General features: G+C 37.8%; 2 protein-coding genes across 4 annotated transcripts in view; both read left to right on the top strand.

The window, feature by feature from the left end:
* PTPN22 (protein tyrosine phosphatase non-receptor type 22) overlaps positions 1 to 7,920 on the top strand; it is a 60,343-nt gene extending 52,423 nt beyond the window's left edge. For all 3 annotated transcript variants that reach the window (XM_019837646.3, XM_019837643.3, XM_003990480.5), the window contains 2 exons: positions 1,553 to 1,630; positions 7,250 to 7,920. In XM_019837646.3, the coding sequence (XP_019693205.2) occupies positions 1,553 to 1,630; positions 7,250 to 7,314 (143 nt within the window). In that variant the 3' untranslated portion in view covers positions 7,315 to 7,920. The remainder of the gene's footprint in view (positions 1 to 1,552; positions 1,631 to 7,249) is intronic.
* A 1,582-nt stretch (positions 7,921 to 9,502) lies between these two features.
* Positions 9,503 to 25,322, top strand: part of RSBN1 (round spermatid basic protein 1) — a 44,070-nt gene continuing 28,250 nt past the window's right edge. The window contains exons 1-2 of the mRNA XM_023259005.2: positions 9,503 to 10,267; positions 21,059 to 21,732. Coding sequence (XP_023114773.1) covers positions 9,562 to 10,267; positions 21,059 to 21,732 — 1,380 coding nt within the window. The 5' untranslated portion in view covers positions 9,503 to 9,561. The remainder of the gene's footprint in view (positions 10,268 to 21,058; positions 21,733 to 25,322) is intronic.

Genomic DNA, 25,322 nt, shown 5'->3' with positions numbered 1-25,322 from the left:
AAAGAAAAAAGTAAATTATAGGATAATCAGTCTTGTTTATACAATAGCCTAATAACAAAACTAAGTACTTACAAGCATATCAAGTTCAACCACATGGCATGCCATTTTCCAAAAACAAAAAGCAAACAAACAAACAAAAAAAAACAAATTGTGGCAAGCCAGGATGCAAAGCAGCAATTCCCTTTGATATATTTATTTGCAGAATCTTTCGTCTCCTGTTATAAAAGAAGACAATATTCCCTCCTTTTGGCGTAATTGTTTTCTTTCTGAAGGATGTATACAGCTCTCAGCTCATATGCATTATGGTGATGATTGATATGTCCTCAACTTTCTTACCTTCATGCACATCTTATGCATGTCTCTATCCTCAGCGCCTAGCCCAATGCTTGGCACGTAAAAGGTATTCAATAAATACATATTTTAATAGAATCTGATTGAAATTCATTATGTCCCACAGGGCTTCATACTCAGGTACTTCCACGGAGAGGGAGGTTTTTCTCAAATTGTAACATTAGCCATGTGTTTACAAACATAGATGCAGTCCTCACGCTGCATACTGAAAATGTTGAAAACCAAAAAAGGGTGACTTTTTAAATAATTTCTCCCTAATCATATGCTGTTTTTACACAAAGTTTTATACAAAGTTTATACAAACCTGAAATTATTATTTTTTTCACTGCTAGATAGTGCACGTGCAAAATGTAGATGATGTGAAAACTGGAGTGTTTTTAAAATTGGGCAGAAATTGATACATGAATATATTAGGGTGCTGGGAAGAGAAACATTTTTTATTTTATTTTTTTAGTGTTTTATTTATTCTTGAGAGAGAGAGAGACAGAGCACAAGCAGGGGAGGGGCAGAGAGAGAGGGAGACACAGAATCCGAAGCAGGCTCCAGGCTCTGAGCTGTCAGCACAGAGCCCAATGCGGGCCCGAACTCACGAAACGTGAAATCATGACCTGAGCCAAAGTCGGACGCTTAACTGACTGAGCCACCCGGGTGCCCCGAGAAACATATTTTTAAGCCTATCTATTAGTAGCTAACGTAGCAAAACAAAGCGATATAATAATGTTTTGGGGAGATTCTGGGCCTCTATAATGGGAAAAAGGTAGGCTGGAGAGTGAAGATATTCCAGGAGTAAAGGATGCTATAAGAAAAACCATAGATGAAGTCATGTGGAAAACAAATGATTTAAAAGTGTCTTAAGAGTGATGAGTGCAAAGTAAAATGAAATCAAAAGCCACAATTTGAATCCCCCCCAAAGCTGTTTCACAATGTAATGGATGTTATTCCTGAATACTCTGGTGATTTTCTTTAGTGTTGGGCTTTACATACAATCTGTTTGCAAAGAAAAGATACCCCCCCCCACCACACACACAAAAGAGTTAACCCATTTGTAAGTAGGCATCTGTATTTTGTGGTATTTTATAGTAATATGTTAATTTGGGAGTCTTTATTACTTTGGAGGAAATATTTCAAGTTATGTGTTCTGATAAACAGTAATCAGAGTTTGTCTTCATCTTTTCCCTTACATTTTTTCTTTTGATTCTAGGTGTCTCTAATTCTTCTCCAGCAAACAAGCCTGCAGACTCTGTTCAGTCAAATCGCTCCAGCTCCTTTCTGAATTTTGGTATGTGTGTTACTTTCCAGCACAGTTAAAAAAAAAAAATGTTTATCTTGTAGTATGAACTTTAAATAGGATTCAAGGTTGATATATAGGTCCTTATATCTATATTTTTTCATGCAATTTATCTGTTTACTTTTGACCTTAGCTACCTCTTAACATCTTACCTAGGACGGAATTGCCTAGGATAGCAAAAAATAAAGCTAGGTAACCACATGACTATGTTGCCATGTAGTAAATGAATGTGACTAGCCAAATGAAGAAATTCTGAGATGCTGTGAGACTCTAGTTCATATCTAATCAAAGTTATAAAAAATACATGTGTGGTCATAAGAACAACACTTGCCATCTAATTTTATAGAATTCGTTCTATAGTAGGGGCTGAAGCATAATCCTGACAGTTTAAAGGAATTGTTTGCCCCACTGTCCCTAACTATAAACTATAAACCTAAAATGATAATTTTATGGGGTGCCTGGGTGGCTCGGTCGGTTAAGTGCCTGACTTCAGCTCAGGTCATGATCTCACGGTTCATGGGTTTGAGCCCCACGTCAGGCTCTGTGCTGACAGCTCAGAGCCTGGAGCCTGCTTGGATTCTGTGTCTCCCTCTCTCTCTGCCCCTCCCCAGAGTGCACTCCTCTGTCTCTTAAAAATAAACATTAAAAAAAAAAAGAAAAAAATGATAATTTTATATTATTTTAAGCATCCTATTATTCTATATGACATAAATTCATGATACTATGTAAGATAGTATCACATATGCTATAAATATTTGTAAGGAATGTAGTAATTAGTGTAGGCTATAATTACTAAAAATTATTACCCAAAAAGCAGACCCCCCCCCCCCCGGAAAGGATCTGGGAGCCCTCCATGGTACCCTGGGACAAGAGCTTGAGAACTGTTGCTGTGTGGTATTGTCCTTATTTGTATTGTCAGAATTGGGTTACTGCCACATCCAGATTGCAGGTAGCAAGAAGATAAGAGAAAAATATGTAAGAGGTGAGATCTCCTCTTCTGGTCTTGAGGTATCGGCCTGGAAGTGGCAACATCGCGTCAGCTCACATTAGCTTGAGAATTTGGACATATGCTACATCTAAATTGCAAGAGTAGCTGGGAAAAGTAGTAACACTGGGTGAGCAGTTGCTGAAATGCAATTCTATTCCTGAAGAACCAAGGAAAGGTTCTGGTGGACAGGTAGCAATCCCTGGCCACACCTGGATTATGGTCTCCATTTCACCTTGGCAAAATATCAACTAGAATCTCTGGATACATTTTTTGGGTTGAAAAATTTTATTTGGGGGCACCTGGGTGGCTCAGTTGGTTTGACTCTTGGTTTCAGCTCAGGTCATGATCTCACAGTTTGGGGTTTGAGCCCTACATCGGGTTCTGTACTGACAGCTTGGAGGCTGCTTGGGATCCTCTCTCTCCCTCTCTCTACCACCTCCCCCACTAGCGCCCTCTCTCTCTTTCAAAAATAAACATTAAAAATCTTTATCTAGATTATATTGTCTAAGGTTTAAAATGTTAGAGAAAAAGAAGTTACTATTCTTTGTTTAATTTTTTTTTTTTAACGTTTATTTTTGAGACAGAGAGAGACAGAGCATGAACAGGGGAGTGGCAGAGAGAGAGGGAGACACAGAATCTGAAACAGGCTCCAGGCTCTGAGCTGTCAGCACAGAGCCCGACGCGGGGCTTGAACTCACGGACCGTGAGATCATGACCTGAGGCGAAGTCAGACGCTTAACTGACCAAGCCACCCAGGCGCCCCAAAGAAGTTACTATTCTTATGAAATCATTTAGTTAAAAAATTCATACAGATTATCATATACCCCATGAAAAAAACACACAAAACTTTGTCTGGAACACAAATGTTCCCTTCCTTCCTTCCTTTCTCTCCAGTGATACCACTTGAGTAACTCATGACCCATCTAACTTTACAACAATCTGTGATCTAATATGAAGATAAAATATTGAAGAGCTGCCTCCATAATATATTTCTTCTCAAATATGCTTAGATTTGAATATTTACTTACTTAAAAAGCACAACTCTTTCACTGGCTCTTTTTTTTGTGTTTTTTAACGTTTATTTATTGTTTTGAGAGACATAGAGAGACAGAGCACAAGTTGGGGAGGGGCAGAGAGAGAAGGAGACACAGAATCCAAAGCAGGCTCCAGGCTCTGAGCTGTCAGCACAGAGCGCGACGCGGGGCTCAAACCCACGAACCGCGAGATCATGACCTGAGCTGAAGTTAGATGCTTACTTAACTGACTAAGCCACCCAGGCGCCCCCTTTTTTCTTTTTAATGAAGCAATATAAATTGTAATAATTTACATACAAAAGTTTTTAATTTTGAATAAAAATTCTGTTTATAAACATTTTTATTTTTTCTGAATTGGCCTACATGCAAAAAAAAGGTAGCTTGCTGGGGCACCTGGGTGGCTCAGTTGGTTAAGTGTCCAACTTTGGCTCAGGTCATGATCTCACCATTTCTGAGTTTAAGCCCCATGTTGGGCTCTGTGCTGACAGCTCAGAGCCTGGAGCCTGCTTGGGATTCTGTGTGTGTGTGTGTGTGTATGTGTGTGTGTGTGTATCTCTCTCTCTCTGCCCTTCCCCCGCTCATGCTCTGTCTCTCAAAAATAAAATAAACAGTAAAAGAAAAAAAAGGTAACTTGCTATTGTTCTAAACTATTCAGAATTGATAAGTGAAAAAGACCGAATGCAGGTATTTCTTTCAGGTTTCCGATACTTGGTACTTACATATTACGTTCTTACTTCTATTCTCAGTTTACTTGGGTTGCAGTCGAACTACCTGGACTGTATGGATGAGTTTGTGACTATTTGTGTGAAGCTATTTAACCTGAAATATTCTTCCTTCTATTTTCTTTTTTATCACTCAGAGGAGTAAAATGTATATGAACTTGGCTGTGTGCCTCTCCCCCAATTTTTTTTTTATCATCACCATTATTAAATTTAAAATTAGTAGTTTTCTTGTTTTTATCTTCTTCTTTTCCATACTCACCTTTTCTTCTAGCTCTGGTATTTTTTTTTTTTTTTGTGGTTCTGATTGAAGCAACACTTGAGTGTTTATGATGTGCCATGCATTGTGCTGGATGCTTTAAGAAATATCTCATCTGACCTTTTCATCAGTTCTGTAAGGTGTACAATACCCACAATTTTGGAAGATGATGGAATTAAAGGTTTAGGAATATTTTTAGTTTTCCATGTTCTGTTCTCCCCTTGCATTTCAAAGCTTTCATTGTTCAATTTGAGTGCCTGAAGCTGTTAATTCTCAGAGTGCCTTGAAAATATACCTTCATCACAGAAAAGTCCTATGTTGCTAAAGTGATAAAGAGCTGATGTTATCAACCTGCAAATCTTTTTGAAAGGATCCAGAAACAATTTTCATTGGTTCTGCACTATTTCCTTGTCCTCCTTCTTTTGAGGAGGGAGAGGGGGCAGAGAGGAATGTTTGAAGGAGACAGATAAATAAAAGTGATTACTTTAGCTTTTCACGATTGTTTATTAGTTTATTTCCCTAAGCTTTTCAAACAATATCTTAGTAAATTGAGGGCTTTCTGCGCCGAAGTAGAAACATACCTGAGTTTTTTTGTTTTTTGTTTTTTTTTTGGGGGGGGGGTGGCACAAGTGAGTGAGGAGCAGAGAGAGAGAGAAAGAGACAGAGAAAAGTGGGGCTTGTGTTCACCTGAACAGGGGTTCGTGCTCACCAGATGTGGGACTTGAACTCACGAACTGTGAGATCATGACCTCAGCCGAAGTCAGATGCTTAATGACTGAGCCACAAAGGTACCTGAAATATGAGTGAGTTTAATATAATAATTTTGTAAAGCAATAGTGCTTATTTTTCGGAAATTGAAATTTCCCAGGTTTTTTTTTTTTTTTTATGTGTGGTAGGTGAAAAGATGTAGACATAGGATATTACTTTAAAAAACTAAACAATTCAAAAATGGGCAAAGGACTTGAAAAGACATATTTCTGGAAAAAGACAGATGAATGGCCAACAGGTGTGTGCAAAGATGCTAGATATCACGAATCACCAGGGAAATGCAGAGCAAAACCATAGTGAGATATCACTTCACATGTGTCAGAATGGCCATTGTCAAAGAGACAACAGACAAATGTTTGCTAGGCTGTGGAGAAAGGAGAATCCCATACATTGTTGTATGTGAACTGGCGTAGCCATTACGGAAAACAGTATGGAAGTTCCTCAAAACATTGAAAATAGATCTATTACATGATCTGGTAATCCTACTTCTGGGTATCTATCTAAAATAAGTGAGATCCTTACCTCAGAAGAGGTATCTGCACCTCATGTTCACTGCACCATTATTTACAATACACAAGACATGGGAACAACCTAAGTTTCCACTTGACAGATGAATGGATAAGGAACATGTGTTATATATACATTTCATATATATATATATATGCATATTATTCAGCCATAAAAAAGAAGGAAATCCTGCTGTTTGAGACAACATGAATGAAACTTGGGGGTATTACACGAAATGAGATAAGTCAGAGAAAGACAAATACTGTATGTATCACTTATATGTGGAATCTAAAAAAGCTAAACTCACAGAAATATACAGTAGAATGGTGGTTGCCAGGGGCTGGGGGAAATGAAGAGATGTTGGCCAAAAGGTACAAACTTCCAGCTGTAAGATGAGTAAGTTCTGGGGGTCTAACATACAGCATGGTAATTATATATTTAACAGTACTGTATTCTATACTTGAAAGTTTAGAGTAAATCATAAAGGTAATCACCACAAAAAATGGTACTTATATGAGATGGAGGTCTTACCCAGCCTTAATGTGCTAATCATTTCATAATACATACATGTATCAAATTATCATGTTGTATACCTTAAATTTAACATGTTACATGTCAATAATATGTCAGTAAAACTGGGGGAAAAAAAGGGAGCCTGGTGGCTCAGTCGGTTTGGTTTGTGGGTTTAAGCCCCGCATGGGGTTCTCTGCTGTCAGCGTGGAGCCCACTTTGGATCCTCTGTCACCCTCTCTGCCCCTCCTCCGCCCTCTCTCTCTCTCTCTCAAAAATAAACACACATTAAAAAGAAACTTGGAAGAAAAGGATATTACAATCGATCCTTGAACAATTTGGGGAATAGGTATGCCCCCCTGACCCCCATGTAGTTGAAAATCTGCAAAAGTTAAAATTTCCCAAAACTTAACAACTAATAGCCTACTGTTGACCTGAAGTCTTACGCTTATATCTATTTATCTGTCTATCTATCTATCTATCTAGATATCATATGCTGTATTCTTACAGTAAGCTAAAGAAAATGTTCAAGGGTCAACTGTATATGCTGAGTTACTAAAGATTGTTATAACCAGGGTTCTTCATCTAATTATTACCATTAGTAAATTTATAAGTGTTCTACAACTTTAAAATGTTATTAGTATTGTTATCATTTATGCACTAACTTAATTACTGTGCCTTTATAATCTATTATTAATTGATCAAAGATGCTGCCTAACGTTTTGAAAAAAAATCCATGTACTTGCATACATTATAACATGCTCTAAAATCTAACTATTCATTTCTATATACTAAAAAACTTTTCCATTTTATTTTTGTTCCCAGGGTTTGCAAATCGTTTTTCAAAACCCAAAGGACCAAGGAAACCACCAGCGACTTGGAATATTTAACGCAACTTTGGAATATAGCTGCAAGTGCATCTGGAAATAAAACTACTGGAATACTGCTAGCTAAAATAAGTGTTCCATATTTATAATTTCAACAATGAAGACACTGTAATGTTTAATAGCAATATTAGAAAAGCCATATTCAAAGAAGTGCCAGAAGTTTTACATTTTCATCTCACTTGCATTGGGTTGGAAACTGGAAATAAGTTTGTCACTTGGGATTATGTAGAGAATGCTGGATGAGAAAGTTTTAGAATGGACTTATTTTTCATTTCGGAAGTTATTTTTATTCTACTTAAGTAGAAACTTCAAAATATTTGTAAGAATTGGATCTCAACTGAATGTCTGCATTGCCAGATTTTACAATAGCAAGTGTTTCACAAATCTGATTTGTGGTTGTGGCACAAAATGATACAAAATGACTGCTTGTGACAATGACTATTCCCTGGGAGTTATTTTTGCCTAAATGGAGTATACCTTGCACATCTTCCCAAAGGTGGAAAACCAGAGTAGTAAGAAAAGGAAACGTTATAATTAAGAGAATAAATAATAATGAAAATAATTTCATAATATATTTCAATAATGAAAATAAAAGAATAATGAAAATCATTTTTGTATTTGGATATACCAACTAACAGGATGTTCAACTACATTTCTGGTAAATTTTAACCAAAGTTCTTCAATTACCAAATCTAGAAGAATAATCAACAAAATCGTTATCTTTCGGTAGCATTTTCTTCATTTCAAAGGTCCTGTATAAACATGTGCAACTTACATCCAACCAGTCAGAGGTACTACTAATTTAAAAAATTTTATTTGGGGGGGGGGAGAGGTGAGGGAGGGGCAGGGAGAAAGACGGAGAGGGAGTGGGTGGGAGGGAGGGAGAGAGAAAGAGAGAGGGAGAGAGAGGGAGAGAATATTTAAGTAGGCTCCTGCTGTCACCGGGCTCTGTCTCACAACACTGAGATCAGGACCTGAGAGGAAATCAAGGGTCCCACGCTTAACCAATTGAGCTATCCAGGGCCCCTAAAAATTCTTCTACAAAATATTTTAAGAAAATCTGATTTTTCAAATCTAATTTTATGTAAAGATTCCCGAGTTCCCCTCATGATTGAACTTTTTTTTTGAAACTTAGAAAAGTTTAACTTTCAGAACCTAAAATACTCAAACAGCATTTGTTCTTTAATGTCTTTATTACAAAGCCAGATGATAGCGCAAATTGATGAAATGTTAACTGTCTATTGAAGTACATTGCACGCAATAGGTGCACAATAAACTGTTTTGTCTTTAAGCTAACTTTACTGCAGTGTTCATTTAGCTGAATCCTCCAGGCACTACTGGCATTTCTGAGTACTTCATTGTAATCAATTATTTCCAAATATCTTTATCAAGGACCAAATATAGGAAGAGAATCTTAGGGAAAATCTAAAGCGCCGATGAAGTTGTGGATGAATTTCTGGGCAGCAACATTGGTGCACAGTGACGATTTTTGGACAGGTCTGCGGTAGACACATTTCTCAAATTTATGCAACCTTACACGTGGGACATGAAAAAAAAATCTTCAAGAAGTTTAAAAACATGGGTTTTCCACCTAGGGACGGATTCAAAATAAATGACGGCCTCTACCTTTCCAGGCATTAGAGGAGATGTGGCTCTAAGGCGAGGTGCGGCGGCGCTCACCAGGCTCCCGGGCAGTTCTCGCACCTGCCTTGTTACGCGGGTACCTGTAACCATGGCAATGCCCACGAAGAGGTTAAAACATGTCTTCACTGCAGCCCGATTAGATTCTAAACCCAAATCGCCCTCGTTTTACGTATGACCAAGTTCCCCTTTCCTCTTCATTTCGTCGCTTGTCCAAGGATAAGAGGCCGGGGATTCCTCACAAAGGTTTTGAGAGAAACGAATATGAAATTGATAAGTACCTATGGAGCCCACCGACTCCGTGTATAATGACCAAGGGGGCACACACAGACGATAATGGGAACGCGCAGACAGACTTGAAAGCCACTAACATTGTTTCGGCCGTTAAGGCGGTTGGCGGCAACTCTCCGCCCAGCGGCGGTTGCGTCGCAGCCCGAAGCGTGACTCGGCGCACGCTCTCTTTCCGCTCCTCCACTCCCAGAGCCAGGGACGCGGCGGGAGCGCGGGGGAACTACCGCTCCCATGAGGCTCTGCGAGGCCCTGGGTGCTTTAAAATAGAGCTCACTCGGAGAGGCCTGCGGAGAAGCGCTGGGAACTGTCGCTTCCGGCATGTTCAGCTCCGGAGGAAGAACGGCCGAGAAGTGGAGGGCGGGGAAGAGACTCCAATGCCCAGCGGGCCGTGCGCGGGCGGCGCTTGCGCGATACGCGGACGGGGGGGCGGTCGGGCCATTTAAATGTGTGTTTGTGGGTGAAATGGCTGCGCAGGTCGGAGCGGTGCGCGTAGTACGGGCGGTGGCGGCGCAGGAGGAGCCGGACAAAGAAGGGAAGGAGAAACCCCATGCTGGGGTCTCGCCGCGGGGAGTGAAGCGGCAGCGCCGAGCGAGCAGTGGGGGTTCTCAGGAGAAGCGGGGGCGGCCGAGCCAGGACCCCCCTCTCGCTCCCCCTCACCGGCGGCGTCGCAGCCGCCAACATCCCGGGCCGCTGCCGCCAACGAATGCAGCCCCAACCGTCCCAGGCCCTGTTGAGCCTCTGCTCCTGCCGCCTCCGCCGCCACCTTCGCTGGCACCCGCCGGGCCCGCTGTCGCTGCCCCGCTCCCGGCCCCAGGCACATCGGCCCTCTTCACCTTCTCTCCTTTGACGGTGAGCGCGGCCGGGCCCAAGCATAAGGGCCACAAGGAGCGGCACAAGCACCATCACCACCGCGGCTCCGATGGTGACCCCAGCTCCTGCGTTCCGGGCGATCTCAAGCACAAGGACAAGCAGGAAAACGGGGAGAGAACTGGAGGGGTGCCTCTGATCAAGGCCCCCAAGAGAGGTGAGAGCAGGCGAACTACCCCGAGCTCGGGTTCTAGGTCTCCCTTAGGTCCGATATCCCGCCCCTTTAGCACTGAAAGACGCCAAACCCCTGCTTACCTCCTGCTGCTCTACTCCCTTAAGCCCACTGGGGTGGACCCTGGATTTCAAACCGTTGACACAGCCTGACCTACTTGAGGCTTCTCGTTTCGAGGCCGAGCTGTCAGTTACTAACCCCCTTACCCGGCTCTCCCTTCCCCACCCCCGCCCTTCACCCCCAGCCTTTACCAACGTTTGTTTTCAAATTCGCCAGGGTTTCCGCGCCGCGCGGTCCTTGGCGTGGGATTAGTAGCTGGGGTATTAAAAACTGCTTTTCTAAAGTAAAGGCTTGTCGCTAAAATCCTTTCTTCTTGTTTTCTTTTGTGGAAATCTTTAATATAAACTTCTCCTCGGCTCCAAAATATTCACGGGTATGGTGTGGGGCTTTAATGAGTTTGAATTCTTAACACAGGTTCCTCGACTCAGGTTGCTTTAGTTTCTGCAAGGTAAAATATCAAACGTAGTTTATAGTGGTTCTTTTTTATCCGGAGGTGAAATAATTTTTAATTTTATATTAATACTTCTCGATAGAGGGATGGGGAAGGTTTTCTGTCTTTTATGATCCTAGGAAATAGGACCAACCGTGCCTCTGAAAAGTGAGAGAAGTGAGAAACGTGCTGTAATGGATCGTTAGAAGGAAGAATTCCCGTTGCGATTTATTCTTTCTGGCACACAAAAAAATTGACAATTTATTTAATTCCAAGAGCCCACACTAAAGTCAAGAATACCGAACCCAGGAAATGTAGGACTACCTAATTAAATGTGGAATCTAGAGAAATTAGGTTTACTAATATTGGTGTCTTCCTGTTCCCAAGTACATGGAACACTTATTTGTATTCTCCGCAGAAAGGAGGGGGTATGAAGTTTGAGTATACCGTGTGTTTGTATATGATTTCATATAGCTTGTTAGTTGTATTTCCTCAAGAAGATTTTAAGATGCTTATATAGTCGCATTGGGCCAGATGGGGTATTACATGTTAATGAACAAGTCTTTCAATGTAAAGTTTTCTGAGTCTTGGATTTCTTCCACGTACTTGGTCTTGACTCAAGTTTTTTGTGGTTCTACGTACAAATAGTGCAGTGTTTGGCAAATAATTGCTCAAAAAATACTTACTGAATTAAATCTTTCTAACTTTGGTGGTATCCAGGTGTTATTATCAGGAATAAAACTTGTGCCAAGCTGACAGGAGTGCCAGTTTCCACCACCAATGTGTGATGATCTTGTTCTCTTTTATTTCTCACCTCATTTCTTCTATGTGTGTGTTTTAACCACACAGATTTGGAGGGAATCTTAGAGATCATCCAATTTAAATTTGTATTGTGGAAGAGGAAACTGTGGCCCAAAGTAGTGAGGCGACTTGTCTAATTAAGTTACAGTTAATTAGTACCAAGTACAAACATTAAAAATTTTTTTCTTTTAATGAATCATTGGCACCACAGGAAGTAGAACCCAGATCTCTTGAATCCCAGTTGAAGCGTCTTCCCCTAGCTGCATGTTGTTCCTTTCTTTTTTTATGCTATTTACTTTTCCCCTTTCCTTGCTTACTCCTTCCCTTTGCCTTGGAATCAGAATGAGAGTAGCCAGCACCATCAAAAGTTTCTGACCTAGCCCCTTTTTATGGAGGGATGGTGGTAATTACATGTATAATAAACAACAGGGCGCTTCTCTGAGGACTCACAGGCCCTGTGTTCTCTAAAAAACAGACAAAAACAAACCTTTAACTCAGTGTTGTCTGACAGAACTTTCTCTAGTGATGGAAATGTTCTGTATTTGTGCTTGCTGTACAGTATGGTAGCCACTGGGCATATGCGGCTCTTGAAACAAGTTTTGAAGGCTTTTATGTGGCTGGTATGATTGAGGAATCTCATTTTAAATTTTATTTAATTCTGATTAACTTATTGGACAATGTAGCTTGAAGCATTTGTAATTTGTAGTTTGCCAATATGTGAAGAGGTGGGTTAAGGTTAAGATCGGGTAATTTAAACATCTTATCTTTTTTTGTTAATTGAAACACAGTAGGCATGTAATATTAGTTTCAGGTGTACAACACGATTCCCTATTTGTATATATTGCAGAAGGATCACCATAATAAGTCTAGTTTAAACATTTTAACTTTCTAAAAAAAATGTTTATTTTTGAGAGAAAGTGCCATGCAAGGGCACAGGGAGGGGCATAGAGAGAGAAAGAGAGAGAGAGAGAGAGGGAGAGAGAATTCCAAGCAGGTTCCACCCTGTCTGGGCAGAGCCTGGCTTGGGGCTTGAACTCAGAAGCGGTAAGATCATGACCTGAGCCGAAATCAAGAGTGGGACGCTTAACCGACTGAGCCACCCAGATGCCCCTAAACAAACGTTTTAACTTTTGAATGAGGGACTGTTGAATTATATATTCTGCAGGGAAAGGGCTGTGTGGCCATATACACTGGAATGTAGGAAAAAGTGTATCTTGTAGCCTTCTAGATACAAGATATACACTGGCATTTTAAAAGTTCTGAGAACCTTACAGAAAACAACCTGATTTACCCTTGTTTAATCCAGGCTTTTGCACACACTTTGATCGATACCTTTTTTTTTTTTTTTTTTTTTTGGCTGAACATCTTTATATTTGTTACAGTGGTGTGGAGGAGGCATGCCTCTGGAGTCAATCTGAGTTTAACTTGTGGCTCTATTACTTACTGTTTGATCCTGGGCAAATTACTTTAACCTCTTTCAGTTTCCTGTCTGCACAAAGGGGTTGTAGTACTTCTTTACAAAGTTATGTAGATTAAATGGGGCAGTATGTGGAAAGTACTTAAAACAGTATCTGGCTGATATTAGACACTTTTAAAACTGCCTTTTATCATACTTGGTCCTTGAAACAAGTCTAAGATTAATAAGAAGAGTGGCTAGACCCTGGCTATTCACAGAGCTAGGTCTTCCCTCCCTTATTCTCAGATTTTCAGAAACTCTCCTTTTTATTTTGAGATAATTATATATTCACCAGAAATTGCAAAAATAGTACAGAGAAGTTTTTACCCTTCATTAGTTTTTCCAAATGGTTATGTGTTACATAACTATTGTATAATATCAACACCAGGAAATTGACAGTGGTGCAATGGTGTGTGTATAATTGTGCCATTTTATCACCTGTAGATTAGTTTAACCACTACTGCAATCAAGATCCACAACTATTCCATCACCACAAAGATCCCCCCTTGTGGTAATCTCTTGAAAGTCTTAGACACCTATGTTTCTCTCCCTTCCCTAACTCCTAGCAACCACCAGTCTGTTCTCAATAATTTCATCATTTTGAGAATGTTATAAAGGGAATAATACAGTGTATGATCTTTTGAAGCTTTTTTTCCCCCCCAACTTAGCATGGTGTTCTTCAGATCCATTCAAGTTTTATGTATCAATAGCTCAGTCCTTTTCATTGCCCAGTCGTATTCTATGTTACGGATATACCACAGTTTAACCATTCACCTACTAAGATGACATTTTGATCGTTTCCAGTTTGTGTATTAGAATAAAGCTTCTGTGAATGTTCACATTCAGGTTTTTGTGTGGATGTAAATTTTCATTTCTCGGGGAATGCAATTGCTAGGTCATGTGGTAAATGTATGTTTAGTTTTTTTTTTTTTTTTTTAAGCTATTACCAAACTATTTTCTAAAATATCTGTACAATTTTACATTCCTACCAGCAGCGTATGAAAATTCCACTTTGTTCATATCCTTGCCAGTATCTGGTTTTGTTACTATTTTTCTTTTATTTATTCTAATAGATGTGTAGTAATACTTCATCATGGACTTAAGCTGCATTTCCCTAGTGGCTAGTGATATTTAACATCTTTTTTTGTCATCATTTGCTGGCCATATATCTTCATCAGTAAGATGTCTTTTGTCTTTTGCTCATTTTCTAATTGAATTGTTTTTTACAGAATTTTTTTGAGAATTCTTTGTATATTACAGGTATGAGTCCTTTGTCAGATATATGGTTTGCAAATATTTCCTCCCACTTTTGTTGCTTGTCTTTCCCTCCTTTAACAGGGAGGTTAGTAGTTACAGCTAAAGTAAATTTTGTGAGGTCTAATTTACTGATTTTTTTTTTTTTTCCCTTTTATGGATCATGCTTTTGGTGTCATGTCTTGGTCTCAAAACTCAGGTCTCAAAGATTTTCTTCTATTTTTTTTCCTCTTACAATTGTAATTTTTAACGTGCATCTCTGATTCATTTAAGTTAGTTTTGTGTAAGGTGTGAGGTGTTTAGGTCCAGGTTCATATTTTTTGCCTATGGATATTGAATTTTTCCAGCACCTTTGTTGAAGACTATTCTTCTATTGGATGGCTTTTACACATTTTTAAAATATCAGTTCTACTACCTGTTTTTGTATGACTTGTCAAATAAAGATGGTTTTTACATTTTATTTTTTATTTATTTTTTAAATGTTTATTCATTTTGAGAGAGTGCAAGGGCGAGCACACACGCAAAAGGGGCAGAGAGAGAAGGAGACAGAGAATCCTCAGCAGGCTCTGAGCTGTCAGCATGGAGTCTGACATGGGGCTCAAACCCATGAACCAGAAGATGGTGATCTGAGCCACATCAAGAGTCGCTTGCTTAACTGACTGAGTCACCCAGATGCCCCTGGTTTTTACATTTAAAATGGTTGAAGAAAATCCCTGATGTGGAAATCATGAGAAATTTAAATTCAGTGTCCAGAAATAAAGCTTTTTTGTGACATTACTCCACTCATTCAAATGTATCATCTGTGGTAGTTTTTGCACTACAGTTTGCCAGTCTCAGAGATAGATCATTCAGCTGAAAGACGTTCCTTCACACCAGCCCAACTGTATTGAATCCGACTTCATGTATAAGTTAATCACAAATTTCAGATTCCAGATGTTTGGAGTTGCTTATAAATAGTTGAAACAACAATTTCTCATCTCTAAGATGGGAACTAAAGTGAGATTTGAAGAGGTGAAGTGACATGCTTTAGATTTTCTAGTTAGTAAGTGATAGAACTGAATCTAGGACCCCCCTTTTTGTTTTGTTTTTGTTTAAGTTTTTTATTTTAGAGGGCATGCAAGCAGAAGAGAGGGGCGGAGGGAGAGACAGATTCTCAAGCAGGCATCATGCTGAGCTCGGAGCCCTATTGGGCTCGATCCCACAACTCTGGGACCATGACCTGAGCTGAAATTAAGAGTGGACCCTTAACTGAGCCTCCCAGGTGCCCCTAGGACCCTTTTTTTTTTTGATTTGTGGTCCACTTCGCTTTTCACTAAGCCCATTTGGATTGTTAAGTTAATAAAGAGATATTAAAATGTTTTTTTATTTCTTGTAAACAACAGGTTCAAGTTTCGGTTCAACTGATAGTTATCTTGGTATTTTGAAACCTGAATTTTTTTTCTTCTTTTATCGTTCATAAAACATAGAACAAACTTGCTCAAAGATTATTTTAAATTCTTGCTTAGTAAATTTATGATTTTAATAATATTTCAATATTTTGTTAAAAAAAAAAAAGGCAAGGGGGGAGTCCATCCCCCTGGCTCTTTTCTTTAGTGTCATTAAATGACAGGATTGCTCTTTTGTATTCACTTGTGAGTCAGCCTTCCTTTCTCAAGTTTTTTTCATCTTTGACCAACTGCCCAATTTCTATCACAGGGAGTGTCCCCAAGTCAGACAACTAATTGAAATTTTCTGTGATGTCAGAAAGCTCTTGGCAGGAATTTAAAATCCAAGTTCTGTTTGGTGATAGGAGTGAGGAATTACTTGGGGATTGATTATACAGAGAAGTAAAATAAATAGATAGTCTCATTTATCAGAGCAACAACTTCAGGGACTGATATCTTCCTTACCCACCTAGAGAGGGGATGGGGAAAGTCTATAAGGCATGACATTTTTGCATAACATAAATAATGCCATCTTTGTGATCGTGCAGAATTATCATGTAATGGGCACTCAGTAAAATATTTGTTGAATGACATAATGCTCCCTTTATTGGAGATTCTTTTAGGTCCTTGTCCTTCTCAAGTTCCATTAATTGTAACCAGGTAATTTTAGTTGATCATCTCAGGAGGTGTTGTAGAGAGGGGTTGATTGAGAAGGCAGAAAGGAAGAGTGTAGTGTAGTAGTGTATGGGAAAAGTTTGAGTTTTGGAATCTGACAAGATGAGCGTTTGAATGTTGGTTGTCACCCACTAGTTCTGGGACCTACGATAACAAAACGTATCTACTTCGCTGATTTTGTGTGAGATCACCAATAGATCCTTGGTGAATAATTATTTTCTTCCCTCTTTCAGAGGTTTTTGTCCTTTTATTGGGTTCTCTTAGAATACACTACATTGTATTGTAGGTTGGTAATTTCTACCTCTAATTTTGATATCCCAGAGATAATTGCCAATTATTTCAAGGAATGTTATCAAATATCATTGGGAAAATGATAATAATGATGGTGACACTTACTGTGTTTTCAGTAGTGTGATGATGGTCTTATATTTACTGTCTTTTTTTAATCCTTACAATAACTCTGTGAGGTAGATACTAGAATTAACATCTTAAGATGAGAAAATTGAAGTTTAAAGAGACTTAAGAGCTTGTCCAGAACCCTTAAGCAGGAAGCACTAGGGCTGGGACATTAAGCTAGGTCTCTAACTGTAAAGCACCTGCTCTTCTAGCACTGTGTACTGCCTCTGTCGTTCAACTATTTTGGAGGTAATAATAGTTAACATGTATTGAGTATTTGTTATGTTCTAGGACTATTCTAAGTACTTTATGTACTTTGTTTCATTTACTGTGCACACTGATTTTATGAGGAGGTACTGTTAACTTTCCCCTATTTTACCAATGAGGAACAAGGTGCAAAGAAATGAAGTTGCGAACGGTAATATTTTGAGCGGAAGGTCTAGGGGCAGGGATTCAAATCCAGCGAGCCACTCTTAAGCAGCATAATGTAAAGGGATGGGGGTGGTGGTGGTAAAGTAAGGCAGTGTTATAAACATACAATGATCTTTTTAGTCAGGTTTTTATATGAAATGGGAAGGACCCCTAATAAGACAACAAAGTTTATTTTCAGAAAACTTTAGCCTTTTTTTTTTATTATGAGTAATAAAATCTAAAAAATTGTACTTGCTTTGAAAATGTATATCCACCATGATTTTTAAGAATTGAGGATATTACATTTTTTTCAGTTCTAGGTATAATTCAAGGGTAAGAATGGTGATAGTAGTTTAAGTTTTGTAATATTTGGAAAGCTAAATATTTTTGCATTAATGAACTTTTTAAATAGTGATGTTAAATGAGGCTATTTGATAGTTGATAATTTTAGCACCTATGAGGATTTTATTGATAGTGTCATGTATTAATCTAGTTATAGTTATAATGACATTTTTTAAGGCAGCAGTTTGTCTCTCAGATAAATGTATCTTCCTTTGTAGACTTACATACTTCTCTTTATATTTACTCTCATAGTCTGATATATGAAAGCTTTCCTTAATCACAGATAATAGAGTAGCTTGGCTCTTTTTCTGTAAAAGAACTGTTGATAAATTTGAGCTTTTGCACTAGAGGGGAATACTCAAAATGTTATTTCCTGAATATGTTCTCTGTTGGAAAGCTAAAGCAATCAACTCAGGAATGGAAAGATTGTGAAAACTTTAGACATTGGTACTTTTTAAAATTGAGATATAACTGACATGTAACATTGTGGAAGGTGTACAGCATATTGATTTGATACATTTATATTGCAAAGACATTGGATTTTAATGTTTTTATTTCCAGGCAGGACAACCTTGACATTCTTACAGTGCAGCAAGGGCTATCTTACTGTAATAACCTTTAACAAGTTTGTATATGTATGTCATTTTCAATTAGTTGTCATCACAATTATTCAAAAGTAAATTTTGTTTATTCATTGAAGTTCATTACCTAGTATGACACAAGTAGGCTCCCATTTCTCTATAAGCAAAGGTGAGCTCTCTATATGCAGCCTTAGATTAAGAATAAAACTTTGAAAAACAGGATTAGCGAGGAGGATTGAAATTTATTTCATATTTAAACTTTTATTATGTTGAAATATGAGATTACGATCAATTTAAGGTCCTTTTCATTTCCCTGTACAGTGGTTTTTTTGATGGGCCATGTTGAAATGTGTTTGGAATAAAACCCACAGAGACTTGGCCATGTTAGAAATACCATTGGTAAGCTGATAGTAATATAGAAAATGTGTTACAATCAAGGCAGCACCTTCTTGGTGTTAATTTCAGTGGCAGATCTAGGTCACAATTTATTTCCTGCATACCAAATACCTCCTCTGAAGCTTAAAATAACAGGATCTATTCAAAGATATTTTCTTTTCTTTTCTTTTCTTTTTTTTTTTTTTTTTTTTTTCTTTTTTTCTTTTCTTTTCTTTTCTTTTCTTTTCTTTTCTTTTCTTTTCTTTTCTTTTCTTTTCTTTTCTTTTCTTTTCTTTTCTTTTCTTTTCTTTTCTTTTCTTTTCTTTTCTTTTCTTTTCTTTTCTTTTTTCCCCATGAAACTGCTAAAACATTTAGCAGAGGGTAATTAGAGGACTCTTTGAAAATTGGTCTAACCTTTATATTTAATGGCATTAACATTTAGTTGCTTGGGAGAATTGCCTAAATTACCAATTTTTAATGCAGGAAAAGTGTTTAGATTAATTTTATTTGTAAGAAATAGAAATGACTAAGTGTTTTAACAAATTGTCAAATATTTAGTTGTATACAGAGTAAAAGATGGACTACTTTTTCTCTTGGCAATTTAAGCAATCCGATTACATGTATAATTTTGGTGTATGATCTCAGTTTGATTACAAGTGATGTTTGCAAATGAAGGGTTTTCTTTTTGTTTAAAAACAGATATTAAACAGAATGCAAGTCATTTGGTATCTATACACTAAAGTTTTTGACTTATATTTTCTTTAGAAGTTTTTATAACTTGTAATAGTTGGCGATTTGGAATAATTTTGTATAGAGTACTGCAACTATCATATTTGCATATTATACCAAATAAATTATTTACTGTAAATTTTGTTGAACTTTTTCTTCCCAGGTGTAGCGATAGGATTAATTGGAGTATCTGTCTTAACACTGAATTACTTGAATTGTGTCAGAAATACTGTTGTTGGGTGGACAAATTCTATAGTAAATACCACATCGAGCTTGAAAGGTTGGTCAGGACTATTTAATCCTAAAGATTTCTTGCTAGATATCTTTAACGTCTAGTAAATGAGAGATGCTATTTTATTTTGGCTTTGTCAATCCATGATGATCCCTTAAAAATTAAAGATGAATTTTTAGTTTTAAAAGTAATATATGTTTATGGTAGGAAATTAGAAAATACAGATAAGCAAAAAAGACAGATATTTATAATTCTTCCAGTCTAGATAACTACCATTAACACTTTGGTATGTATTTCTTCAGATATTCTTCTGTGTTGTATATGTGCAAAACATACAGATTTTTTCCTGTCTTTAGGTCCTTTGCCTCTCCCTGGTATATTTTCCCCTAGAAAACATGCCTGGCTTGTTTTATTACTTTAGGACTCACCCTAAATGTCACCTCCCAAAGAGAAGTTTCCTCTGCATCTAGAGTAGCTTACTGATACTTTGTTTTTCTTGTCAAACTAGATTGTAAAGTTGAAGAGAGTGGAGATTAGATTGTGTCTGTCTTAGCACCATATCCCCAGTGCCCAGAAATGTCCCTGGCACTTAGTGGGTACTTAATGTATGTTTACTATAAACATGGAGTCAGATTATACACATGTTAGATGCTCTGGAAAGAAAGGTAAGATCTATATTTCTTAGATTGTTTATAGTCTAGAGGAGAGGTAGAAGATTAGATATGTGATAACACAGAATGCGGTTAAGAGCTGTGATAGGGAAGTACAGCGCTAACGAAGCACTTGGTAGGAGTAGCTGTCCAGATTGGGTAGAGATGAATTTGTTAGAGAATGCTTCCTGGAAGATTGGCAGTGTAAGCATTTTATAACCTTGTAATCCATCAGTTATTTCATCTATAATATAATTTACAATGGGTGGGTAGTATTTTGTCAGTATGTAATTACCAGAGTTTAATCAATATCCTAGTACTTAGAATAGACATTTAGGGGAGTCCCTAAATAACTGCCGTGGATATTTTTGTGTATCTTCAGTTATTTTCTCAGGTAATTTTTCCTTGGGAGTGGAATTTCTGGGTCTGAGAATTAAAACATTTTCAAGGCTTTTGGTGTATATACCCATTTTGGTGGGTGCCAAATTGCCCTTCGTGAAATTTGTACTGGTTTATCCTTCCAGCAACAGTATATGAAAATGCCGAAAAAAGAAAAGTTTATGCCAGTTTGGTAGGCAGAATGGTGTCTTACAGCTTAATTTGCCTTTGTTTGATTTGCCTGTATGTGTCATGGCAAAATATGACAGGCTTCAGTTTAGATTTTACAGTGGTTACTGAACGGATATTCCATATAGTATGGCATATGTGAAATTACTTGGATATTTCCTTTACTTTTGATTGCAAGTCAAATTATATGCTTACATTCCCATTATCTACTTTTTAGCATAGTTTTCAACCCAGAATATAATTGCATTTTAAGATCTTTGTCTCATTCATTTTACAAACGTGGCAAATTCAGAGAAACAGAATAGGCCATTTAATTTGAGATCAAGTACCTTAAGAAGTTTGTATGTTAACACTAGGCCTAGCAACTAACTTCTTTTTAATTATTGTGGCCAGAAACACCAGATGAAAATGGTAAAACCCAGAGAGCTGATGATTTTGTCTTGAAGAAAATAAAGAAGAAAAAGAAAAAGAAACACCGAGAAGATATGCGAGGAAGACGCCTTAAAATGTACAATAAGGAAGTACAAACCGTCTGTGCTGGCCTGACCCGCATCAGTAAGGAAATCCTCACCCAAGGACAAATAAATAGCACTTCAGGAGTAAATAAGGAGTCCTTCAGGTATCTGAAAGATGAACAGCTGTGCCGATTAAATTTGGGCATGCAAGAATATCGGGTACCCCAGGGAGTACAAACACCTTTTATGACTCACCAGGAACATTCTATTCGTAGAAATTTCTTAAAAACAGGTACTAAATTTAGCAACTTTATTCATGAGGAACACCAGTCCAATGGTGGTGCACTTGTCCTTCATGCTTACATGGATGAACTCTCATTTTTGTCTCCAATGGAGATGGAGAGATTTTCTGAGGAGTTTCTTGCTTTGACATTCAGTGAAAATGAGAAAAATGCTGCTTACTATGCTTTAGCAATAGTGCATGGAGCGGCTGCTTATCTCCCAGACTTCCTGGACTACTTTGCTTTTAATTTCCCCAACACTCCTGTGAAAATGGAGATTCTGGGCAAGAAAGATATCGAAACAACCACCATTTCAAATTTTCACACTCAGGTAAGATAAAATCGCTGTTAAATCATTTAGTAAATACAGTATCTTGACAGTATTAACCTCATTCTGTTTTGTTTGCACATACCAGCACACTTGATAAAAATTCACGGTGGTAAAGGGGATTCACATTGTTAGTTTATTGCTTTCATCGAAAAGTCTTAATTGCTGAAGTTCTTGGGGATGTGGCTTGTTACTGGGTCTAAGAAATGCTTTATATATGTTGTACATAATTACGAGTCTTTATGGAAAAGCAGCTTGAATTTGTGAATCCAGTCTTTCACAAACCAGGTAATGTTAGCGTGGAGGATGTGATTTAGAGCTGGTAGCATCTAGGTAACTTTAGTTAAGACTGGCTTACGGCATGATACAACACATGAGGGCATTGACCTATTTATTTGCCAGGTTTTTGCTGTTTTTGTTTCTCTTCTTTCAGTAACTTGTTGGCAGTCTATCCCAGAAACATATCCCATTTATATGACTTGGAAGTGTCACTAGGAAGACCGCCATAGCCTCTGCTCCTTCTGCCTATGCACTGTTGTAGGTGAAGACATTTTCTAAAGCCTTGCTTGGGCAGCTAGGCTTAAGTCAGCAGGGAAATCTCTCCTTCCTAACAGTGGTTTTTAACTGAACATTTTTTTGAATGAAGTTATTTTAGGGTGTAGAAAGAAGTAAATAACATGTCCTAGTTATTTTCTTAACTTCCTTTTCTCATAAGAATTGTGAAATATGAATGGTCAGCTATAAGTTTGTATCATAGATGTAAATTCTATGCAAGTTTAGTGGAGAATATTTGGCTTTTTAGAGATTTATGATTATATAACCTGTTTTTTCAGGTTATCTAATAATTTGCGGCCATTCTTTTCCTTAAGACTTTTTTTTTAGGTAAATAGACTGTTGCATAATAAGACTCTCAGCTGCCTGCCTGCATTAGAGTGGTTTCAAGCCACTTGGATTTATTTGAAACCTCCTCTAACTTGAATCTTTTTAATGATTCTTCCCATCCTTGCCTCCAGTGAGGGGAGTATCCAGTTTAGATTCATGAGCTTCAGAATTTCTCTAATTGAAGTTCTCTCTGCAGTAGAGAGAGCAGGAGCAGCCAATCTGGAGAGGTCGCAAGATGGGGCTGCCCAAGATGTTGGAACACGATGTGCAATAAAGGGCTTCGTCTTGGATTTTGGCCTTGTTACCACAATCAGGTACCGAAGTGCTGACTTTTGTAGTAGATTTTCTTTTTACTTTTACTTTTTTTTTTTTTTAAAGGAGTTTTGCCCTTTGAAGGTTAAGAATCCTATTTTTATAAATATTGTAGAGAAGGGACTGAAAACCGTTTTCCTGATATAGGCCATAATCCCCATAAGTCCCTATTTAACAAAGAAGGATACTGCTGAGAGCAGAATTAACATGCTTCATCACTTTTTTAGTTTAGAAAATGCAGCAAATTTTCTCTTACTGATAGACCAACAAGCATATTTGAGAAAGAGGCCAGAAATTTGGGTGAAAAAGTCTTGGCTTTGTAATGGTAACTTTTTAACTTTCATGTTAGTTTATAGTGGATCAAGCTTGTCAGTAGTACCCAGTCTAAATAGTTAATGAAAAAAAGTATCTCTAAATATTCCCTGCTGATTTTTGTCCTCCAATTTTTTAAAAATGGAGCTGAAATTTAAATGACTGTACCAACAACTTACCTTGAGATTTACTTTGGACTTATAAAATAACAACTTCTTAAGAACATACCAGATTACTATTAAATTAGGTATCATTAAGCACTTCAACCACATAAGAATATTGAGGACTACTGAATAAGTCTTGTGCATTGGTAATCCTGGAACTTAATTTTATTTGTGAATTTTCAGTCATTGGAGGAGAAATATGGGGTGGGTATGGGAGATTGAAGTAGTCCATGAAACTTGAAATTTGCACCTGTCAAATCTTTGGCAGATGTTAGGATGGCAGCTAACCCAGTAGTTGAAATGAATCCAGCAGTTCATGGTTTATAGAAATCTTTTCACATTCACGTGTGAATATTTGAAATGACCTATGGTATAGGTAAGCAGTTTAATCTCTGTTTTCCTCTGAAGAAACTGAGGCTTTGTTACCCAAGTTCATGTAGCTAGTAAGTAGAAGTGAGGGTACTAACCTAGGCCACTTGAAAAATATGCCTATCATTTTACCATAATTCTTTATTTCAGCCGTTGGAGAAGAGACGAGTGCTTTTATTTGTCTAACACTGTAGTTAGTGAAATTAAAATATCCCAGTTTAACACAATATTCAAAAAGCTATTAATTTTTAATCAGTACCTTTAGGTTGTTGAGCATTAAGTGAATACCTTAAATATTTTGGACTTCTTTGTTTAATAAAGTCTTGAGAAGTTCTGTGAAGCCTCTTAAATTGAAGATACTTTTTTGTTATCTTAGACAGTTTTTGGAAGTTATATAGTTTAAATATGTAGCCATAATAATTATTTATGACTATTATTTCAAGATAGTTTATTCAGCAAGCATTTATTGAGAGCATACCATGTACTGGACATTCTGTTCTTAAAAGGACTAATTGATGAGCTCATTCTAGTGGAGGAGATGTATAGACCAAAATTATAATACAGTTTGCTAAGTACTAGAATAGAGGTATGCATAGGGGAAACCTTGTGATACGGGGAGCACAGTTTGTGGTATTACCTAACAGACTTAAGGTGATTAGAAAAGGCATTTTAAAGCATGTGATGCTTGAGTAGAGTCTTGAAAGAAGATTAGTACTTAGCTTAATAAGGGCATTTTAAGCAAAGAGAAAAACAGCCTAGGCAAACACACAGAGGCATTAGAGAATGTGGTACTTTCAGGGAGCTTGACATGGCAAGAACACATGTTGACCATTGAGGGGGGGTGGTGGGAGTTAAGACAAGAGAGACAAGATCAGGATTGTGAGGAATTTTATGTGATATGCCTAAAGAAAGTTAGCACTTTTTTCTAAAGGTAATGGTGAATCACTGGTGAATTTTAATAGGGGAATGCTATCGAGTTATGTTTGCCAAGATTACACAGTAATGTCTTCACATGGGATTGAGGAAGAGAATGAGATTGGAAGCTAGAAAACTTGTTAGATGACTATGATAACCAGATCAGAAATGATTGATGTCTAAACTGATATTGACATTGAGAGGAAGGAATGAAATTTGAGAAATAATTAGAAGATGAGATGAATTGCATTTGGTGAGGGAGGATAGAGTCTTAAATATGGTTTGGATAAGTGGGCAGATGGTGGTTCTGGTCACAAAGTTAATACAGACTTGAAAAAGCTAGTTTTTAGGGGTGGAAGCAGTTGATGAGTTCAGGTTGAGATATTTTGTGTTGGAGGTACCTGGGAAGACTAAAGGTTATAGATGTCTATTAGGTAGTTGAATATATGGATCTAAGATTGGGAGACGTGTGTAGGCTGGGGATGGAGCGGTTGGATCCATTAGCATATAGCTGATCCAGGGACAGCCTTAGAATGGAAAAGAGATGAAGCTGAGAATGAAATCCTGTGATGCACCCACATGTAAGTATGAGGAACGTGGAAAAGAGGTCAAAAAGAAGGAGCGGTAGAAGGAAGATTT

Source organism: Felis catus, chromosome C1 (genome assembly GCF_018350175.1).
Source record: "Felis catus isolate Fca126 chromosome C1, F.catus_Fca126_mat1.0, whole genome shotgun sequence".
In the NCBI taxonomy this organism is placed as follows: Eukaryota; Metazoa; Chordata; class Mammalia; order Carnivora; family Felidae; genus Felis; species Felis catus.
Note: the sequence above shows the minus strand (reverse complement) of the source record. Positions and strands in the feature narration are given on the sequence as shown.